This window comes from Cryptomeria japonica, chromosome 7 (genome assembly GCF_030272615.1).
Source record: "Cryptomeria japonica chromosome 7, Sugi_1.0, whole genome shotgun sequence".
Lineage (NCBI taxonomy): Eukaryota > Viridiplantae > Streptophyta > Pinopsida > Cupressales > Cupressaceae > Cryptomeria > Cryptomeria japonica.
Window position 1 is genome coordinate 218,814,367 of NC_081411.1, and position 8,593 is coordinate 218,822,959.

Consider the following 8,593-nt stretch of genomic DNA (forward strand, 5'->3'; position numbering starts at 1 on the left):
ATGTGTCAAAACTGCAAATGTGCTAAATCTTCACAAATATATTAAAACATGATGCAAATGCGCAAAACATCAAAAGTGCTAAAGGAAATGACAAAAGTACTAATTCTAGCTAGATGCATTAAAACAACATTCAAATGTGCAACTGCAGGATGTAAATGAGTTAAAAGAATGAACAAAAGCACTAAAAAATCTTCTTTATGCATTCAAACCTAATTTTTTTTATCTAGCATTAAATGCATTGAAATATCATAGTTAGGCAAAGTACTGATATATGTACCAAGGGATCATACTCCTTGGGCTAGTGAAAGTGACATATGCACTCGAAATGATGTTTGCGCACCAGAATCACCATCTTTTCTTAAAGCACTTTGTGTTGCTCACTCAATCTTCTCCAATAAATCACTCTCCTTTCATGTGTGCAAATGACATGGATGTGGACCCAACCTTGCTAGATATAGTCCATTTACCCGTAATTGGAGGTGTAATGACCGTGTGCTACTGGGGCATCAATTCTCTAATCTAAAGCCTAATTTTACCTAATTTCTTCATCCCATTGCTTTTTAATTCCCCATTCATGAGATTGCCCGTCTTTCTTCATGCTTCATCCCAATTTTTCCAAATTTCTCACCAATCTATCTCCTTAGGGAGCATACCATCAACATCATATTGATACTAGGGGCAAACTAAGATTTGATTTATTTTTCTTTGAAACAACATGTTAAAACACATTCTGTTAAAGTGGGGCAAAATGTATACACCTAAAAATAACTAGAGATAATTAAATAAATAAAAATTATTAATTAAATAATCTAAATTTATCATAATTCTTCTAAAGTCTACCTAATTAAACAATCTTAATTACTTAATTATCCTACTAGCCTAAGTCTTCAATCCTAAAAATCCATGTCACTTTTACATCTCATCACCATGTGGCTAAAATAATGAAATATTATTCATATTTAACTAGCTAGTTATGTTCAATATCCTCCCTACTCAAAAGGAAGTGGAACCTTATGTGGCATCTCAAATCCTATTCTTCCTCCACTCATCTTATTTCCTCTCCAATTGTCTTTCCACCACATGTTGGTCAAATTTGACTCATGGGTCAAGTGTCTTATGAAATCCTAGTCTTTCTCTAACCTTCAACAAACTAGAGTCATAATCCATCTTCTTCATTCCTTTTCCAAGGTGAGCATCATGACAAGTGTCTCATTCTTCCACCAATCCTTCCACCTTGCTAATGTAGAAGGAACATTCTCCTCCTTTCTCTCTCAGCTACTAACTAATTCAATCCTAACTATACACTTCACCAATGACTTCTTCTCTACCATCATGACACCTAATATCAAGCCCTAAAAAATCTACAAAAGAAAGTATTTAGCTTGCATTTCAAGCTAGTTACTACTGATCATTTTATAGCATTCAAGCATTCTAGTTTTCAAGCAAGCAAAGAAATTCTAAAAGTTTTCCTTTGGCTCCACCTTATTTGCATCATAGCATAAGCATTAGAACATTAGCTTCATCATCATATCTATCTCTTCATATCCATTATCATTGCATTCATAAGATTTAGAAGCCATCGTGCATTCCATAATATATAGAAGTCCTATTGGAAGTATGTGTTTCTGTGGTTTTCATTGATGTAAAACTTGTTGTTTCAGACTGGTGTTGGTCTGGAATGTTTATGTTGTAGAGATATATTGTTGTGTTGGTCATGTAGTTGTTCTAGAAGGGTTTAGGTCTGAAAAGTGTTGCTAGATATGATAGTTCTATGGTCCAAAAATATTGTTGTGTTCTCTAGGTGTTGTCACATTAATGATAGCTAGTTGTAATATTTTATGTTAGACCTATGCTTGGATCTAAATATGATTCATGGAAGATTGTTTGATATGTTATGGGGTCTCATCGTAGCATGTGGAGATCAAGAGTAGACTTATTTGCATCAAAAGATATGTTTTAACTGTTAATTGCTTATATGCATGTGTAGTGTGTTGATATGTTGTTTGTTATGTTCTAGTGATTGTGGATTGGTGATTTGATCTTTGGAAGATTTATTTTGGTCTCCTATTTCTCCTAGAGTGTATCAATGTGTGTGTTTTTGGTACGAAAGGTTTATTTTAGTTCAAACTGACTTGGTTAAAGCTTTGATGATCTATCTTGTATATAAGGATGAATATAATTAAGTTAAGAGTGTGATGAGGTGTGGAGTGTAGATGTGTAATGTAAAGATAGACAGTTTGAGGTTCTGTGAAGAGAAAAGAAGAAGCAAAGTTGAGACTGTTACAGAGATATGAGATAGAGTGTTGACAGTTGAGTTATGAGTCTTGTGTGTTGATATTGGTCACATGATGCAGAGTTCAAGGAAAACTTCATGATCAGGAGATCCTTCTTTTCATATAATTTTTGTATCTTGCTCTGTTGCAGTTAGCTTTAAGTTTGCAAGTCCTCTTTTGTATCTTACCTAAAGAAAAATTAGCTTTGGTTTGCAAGTCTGGAGCAATGAGCTATTTTCATTGTAATCTAATATACATAGTGGATATATTTTTGTGGGCAGATTTTCACCATGGTTTTTCCCTATTTGGGTTTTCCAAGTAGAAAATCTTGGTACTCATTTGTTGGATGTGTGTTGTTGTTTAATTATTTATGTGCTACATTAATTTTTATTTTAGACTAATTCAACCCCCTTCTCTGTCCTACCTTAGGTTCAATAAGTCCATTCTTGTGTTGTCATCTTGAAACCATAAGTGTAGAATTCTGAGAGCAATATCCATCCAACAATGAGATCACAAAAGACAGGACATAATGGAACCCATGGGAGCAATTGACAACATGTAGGTATTATTTTTTTGTTTGTTTTCTCTCCCTATTATTTCATCTAGTGTGCTTTAGATTAGATAGTATTCTAGAATGGATTTGTGGCTATATAGTAGTTTCTATCAGATTAAACATTTAAAACACCACAAATATATTCAACATTACTAAAATATTTTAAATTTTTATATTATTCTAAAAAGTCTCATAAAAACAACTTATAAAGTGAACAAAGATTAGATTATTGGTCAAACTTTTGGTTTTCTATAAAGGCAACTTCACTATCTTGGGGAGAACCTCATACTTGAATAATCATTGGGATTTGATTTAAGAATATCTATATAAAAAATATTAATACAAGTTTAGTACCTCCTTGGGGGTGGAGTTTTTCTTAAAGGATTTTCTCAATATATATTTGGGGTCATACATGCTTGTGGTTTCATATTTCTATTATATAATTTTATCCATGTTGTGTCATTATCATTAAATAAAAGTTCAAAGTTGTGTCATCTTTTAGGCTAAATTTTCAACTAAGTAGAATTTAAACATTTCTAATTAATTGGGCTATAAAATTCAGCTAACTAGCATTTTCAACTAATAGCTTGGGATAAAAAAATTTGTATTGCTAGATTATTCTAGCTAAAATAGATTTGGGCCACAACTTTCCAATTGATATTGGTCAATAGAGACATGTAGCACCACTTTGATGCCAATTTTTAAAAATTACATATGTAACACCGTTTTGATACCCTTCATTACAATACTAGTTGGAATTGAAACTAGTGCTATGAAAAATAGTTCAGGGAAAAGGACCCAGTAGTTGAGCATGTTTCAATTCTTGTGATATATGTTGTTGAATTAATACCTCCATACTTGTTGATTTAATGTCTATTTTTTGTACTACACTGCACCAATAGTTGTGACTTTAAAGTTGTTATTGGTGATGATGAGTATCAATAATTGAATGAAATATACCCTTTTCTATAAAAACAACAGATCATGTGATGCCACATCAGCTGCACAAGTATGGGGGCCTCTGCCTATTGGTCTCACCTTTTTTCTTGGTTGTTTTGGACACCTTGGCAAAAAACATGTTGATCTAGTATCATATTTGATGATGTGACCCTGAAACCTTAGTTATAAGAAGGGGACTTGCCAAATAAGCTGCTGTAAAAAATTGAAAGATTTGAAATTTATAAATAGGTAATATTTTGAGAATCACGAAGTTAGAATGCACAACTCCATCTTGAATCCTATGTATCTACAAGACTATTGGACTATTGGACTAGGTATATGGCTCTTGTTGCAAATTTTATTTCTCGGTTTTGTTGCAAAACTATTGGACTCGGTGCATTCTGCACCTTACATGCCACCTACATACACAGGCAACAAGAAAAAAAGAAATTTATTTTAATGTCCACGAGACTTAACAAAGTCTATGGGACAACACATCAGATCTAATCGATTTCTGCAAACCTGCTCTCTTTCTGTGTAAAATGCTGACAAGTGGCACCAACCTCTCGACAAAATCCTCAGTGAAAAAAATCATACCAAGACCCCTCATTCAATAATTTAATATATTTGTCCCTAACATCTTTCAAGGCATCACACTCTAAAATGAAGTGTTTTTCAGTTTCAACTTTCCCAGATGTGCAAAAAATACATACTCTTTCCTCCCAAGTTTCTTTTTGTCTTTTCCAACAACCAGTTTCACTACGGAGCTAATGAGATTTAGTTCTTATTTGAACAATAATACACTTATCTTTCCATGAAATATTAGCCCTTATATAAGCTTTTTGATGATGATCAAAAGTAGGATTGAACTTCGTGATATAATATTTCTTCTTTCTCACTAACTCATTACCCCAAGCCCACTTGTGAAACTTATCCATAACGAAAGTCTTTTGTCTTTATCTCTTTACTATTTGTTGGCCACGAATTTAGGTAGATATTCCATTTACTCAACCATTTGATGTTTTGTTACATCCAAGTCTTCTTTCTTTTGCACAAGGTGTCATTGAAAACCGCCTTAGGCCATATGCCTTCCTCCATTTGCCCAATTCTTTTGAGATACCTAATGAGACGAACCATAGCAATAGCTTCAATAGGAGAAACCCCAGTCTCATTCAACATGATATCATAAGGAACTATATTTTTAATCTTGAACTTGCTTGTTATCAAGAGCTTTTGGATTTTCTTGATCTGCTTCTACTGTGTACCTGAAGTGCTACTGACACATAATTCACAACCATAGAGAATAACAGGAAGAACTAAAAGCCCAAAAAGAGTTTGGGAGGCCTTCCAAACCCAAAGCTTCACTTCTCTACATCTATTCTTAAGAGCATACCAAGCTTTCCAACCACCTAGGATTCTCATCCTCTTGCAACCATCCCAATTTAGATTTTTGTTGAAGTCAATCCCAAGATATTTATAGTTTGAAACTTCTTCAAGAATACTGCCTTCAAAGTAGAACTTATGCTGGTTTTGTTACCACTTATTAGAGAAAACCATGATTTTTGTCTTGCTGATATTGACTTGCATCTCGACCATTCTGCAAAAGTGCTCCAAAGCATACAAATTCTCTCGCAAACCAAGAGGTGTTTTAGCAATAGGAATGAGGTCATCCGCATCAAGCAAAATTTTTATCATAAATTCACCTAGACGAACGCCATCAGCATCCCGAGAGTTTAACCACTCTTCCAAAGTGTCAATGTATAAACCAAACAGCGTAGGAGATAACATACACCCTTGCTTGACCCCGATATCGCTTCTAAAGCTTTCAGAGAGACCATCAAAGGTTCTGATTTTGACTTTAACCTCCTCATAAAGCCCATGGACAACAACTCTAAGATGAATGGGAATTCCAAGATCTTCCATTCTTTTCCAAAGTTTAACCCTAGGAACCGTGTCAAAAGCCTTTTTGAAATCAACAAAACAATAGAAGATCTCTTCTTTCTCTTCCCATATTTTTTCAATTAAATGTCTCAAAGTCATACCATGATCAACTATGGAATGCTTAGGTCTGAAACTAGCTTGCCCTTTTGCCCGCTTACCATTCTCTTTTGCCCACTTGCTAATTCTATTCTCTATCATGCTGCCAAATAACTTTGCAAATAAAGGGTTAATCATAATGGTCTTGTAATTAGAGGGATTATTGACATCTCTGCTCTTAAAAAAGGGAATGGCAAGACTAGTAGTCTAATCTTTAGGAAAACCCTATTGTATGATGTTGTTAAAAAATTTCAAACCCCACTTCAAATATTCTGCTTGATGATCAACCAAGTCTTTAGCTTTTCCAACACCCAACTTTTTTATACCCCTTTCAATTTCCTGCTTTGAAAAAAGATCTGAATTAACGTTGAAAATAGGAGGCGATTCCACCCCAAAATCCTGCTCGTAAAGTTGTTTAGCTGTAATGTTGTTTTCTGTTTGCTTTTTCTTGGATTGCAGCTCCTTCCAAAAAAACTTGGGGTTAACTTTAGTAAGGAAAATTAATTCTTCTTGCCTTGTGAGTACAAAATCATCTTTTTTCTGTTTTAAAATTTTTTTGTAAACCTTTAAGTTGATCTCTTCCTTGTGCAGATCTCTCAAATTCCTCCTTGCAATTTTACATTCTTCGTCGAACCAAGCATTTACCGAGAAGCAATTTGTTTCAGATATCTTATTCTTGGTCCTTTTGCACTCTAACAATGCACTATGGATTAGATTTGTGAGTTCATGGCTATGGAGACCATGCAACAGAATTCTCACCTTCGTAACAAGTCTCTCAAGCGCAACCTTGAAAATATTGTAGTTGTTTTGGGTTAAAAGAATTCTGCCTTTATTTGAAGAATGCCGAGTGCATTGAGTTTTCACCTCTTGACGCTTTTTATCTGCCCATGAAAAGCTTAAATAGATCGACCTATGGTCAGATTTTAAGTCCCAGCGATGTTTATCGACTATCAATACCTCCATTTTCTCACATATGCTATGAGAACAAATTGCATAATCCACAACACTTGCCCTATTGTAGATGTTACAAGTGAAATTACCTGCGTTGCGCATGCCCAATCCTTTCTCAAGTGGTTGGATGGACAGGGCATCACATTGAACATGAAGATATTGATCCGAAAACAAGAAACAAAATGCCAGGTCTCGCTCCAGTGGGGGGCCCCGCGGAATACTGAATAAGGTTGGGATGGGATCGGATCTCATTTATTTAGAAATCTCAACTAGTCCTCCATTGGTGTTAGCTAATCCAATCCATCGATTACAAGGACCGTGAATTTTGTTGTGGGCAGAATGGGTGCCGAATTCCAATAGATCCGTATTCACTTTGCAAGTGGATACGGATGAAGATTTTGACACCTTTTCGAGCTGGACATCAGTTTTTAACTTCTTCGAATTGGCATTCAGTGAAGGAGCTCTAATACTTAGGCATTGTAAGGTGTAAATTTATTCCCGTATCTGTAAGCAAGTTCTTTTGGGCCAAAAGCGTGACAGCTGCTTGACACTTATGTACGATAACAATAGACATCTTGCTTGAGGATGTCAGGCATGCGGCTTTTTAAGCATGTGGATGCTGATGTCGATTTTTATAGATAGTACTGATGTGGTTCACAAAGCGAATAATTATGCCGAAGGTTAAAAAGCCATCAGTAACAATGCAAGACCATCATGTCTGGAAAATGTATTTAATAGTTTGGTCGTATTAGGTCAATAACTCACTATGTCAACTCCTTGAGGGAGGAGCCTTTAAATCCGTCCCCACGAGGGGAATGGGACTATGGATACCTTGGGTTCTTCCATTAAAAATGGAAAAATATGTTTTTTTTCATTGCATTTGCGTAACTCTTGGGATTGGACAACCATTTAAATGGCCATCATATTAACATAAGAAACAAGTGTCACATAGTGGCGAGTACTTGTCTTAATAATTTTTAGTTTAATAATAATATTTGCTATAAATATTAGAAATATTTATTTATTGTGACTAGTATGTTATTTTCTTAAATTTAACATGTGTACACTTTTGATATTTATAATGTTTTAATAATATATATATAATTCAATATAAACCTCCTGATTTATAAACTAGAATTGACCTAACTATTACACCTCAAGCTAATCAGTTGATAGGCTATTTCTTATGGGGGAGCTCCCCAGGAGAAATGTGTCTAATGTCTAGAAATTACTGTTGTTTTTTCATTTTGTGGGCAAAAATTTGCTATGACTTTATTTTGTTGTAATTTGAATGCATAACTATTTCAAACTATTAATATGATTAGAATTTTAATTCCTAAGATTGAAACTAAATTTTTTATCTCAGTACACAATGTTTGATGAATGCCAATCAATACTAGATTACTGTGGTTATTGAGTTTTGTAGTTTGTAAGTACCCACTTGTGAAATGCAGTTCAAACTTAATCCGAGAAATGTGTCTAATGTCTAGAAATTACTGTTGTTTTTTCATTTTGTGGGCAAAAATTTGCTATGACTTTATTTTGTTGTAATTTGAATGCATAACTATTTCAAACTATTAATATGATTAGAATTTTAATTCCTAAGATTGAAACTAAATTTTTTGTCTCAGTACACAATGTTTGATGAATGCCAATCAATACTAGATTACTGTGGTTATTGAGTTTTGTAGTTTGTAAGTACCCACTTGTGAAATGCAGTTCAAACTTAATTCGAGAAATGTGTCTAATGTCTAGAAATTACTGTTGTTTTTTCATTTTGTAGGCAAAAATTTGCTATGACTTTATTTTGTTGTAATTTGAATGCATAACTATTTCAAAC

The 8,593-nt window shown here is 34.1% G+C and overlaps 1 protein-coding gene across 1 annotated transcript; it reads right to left on the reverse strand.

Moving 5' to 3' along the window:
* Window positions 1-5,298: 5,298 nt before the first annotated feature.
* On the reverse strand, window positions 5,299-7,005 carry LOC131856598 (uncharacterized). The gene is made up of 4 exons (XM_059208440.1): window positions 6,843-7,005; window positions 6,562-6,683; window positions 6,065-6,264; window positions 5,299-5,905 (listed from the first exon to the last, which is right to left on the reverse strand). The coding sequence occupies exons 1-4, from the start codon at window positions 7,003-7,005 to the stop codon at window positions 5,299-5,301; spliced, it is 1,092 nt and encodes a 363-aa protein (XP_059064423.1).
* Between the last annotated feature and the right edge of the window lie 1,588 nt (window positions 7,006-8,593).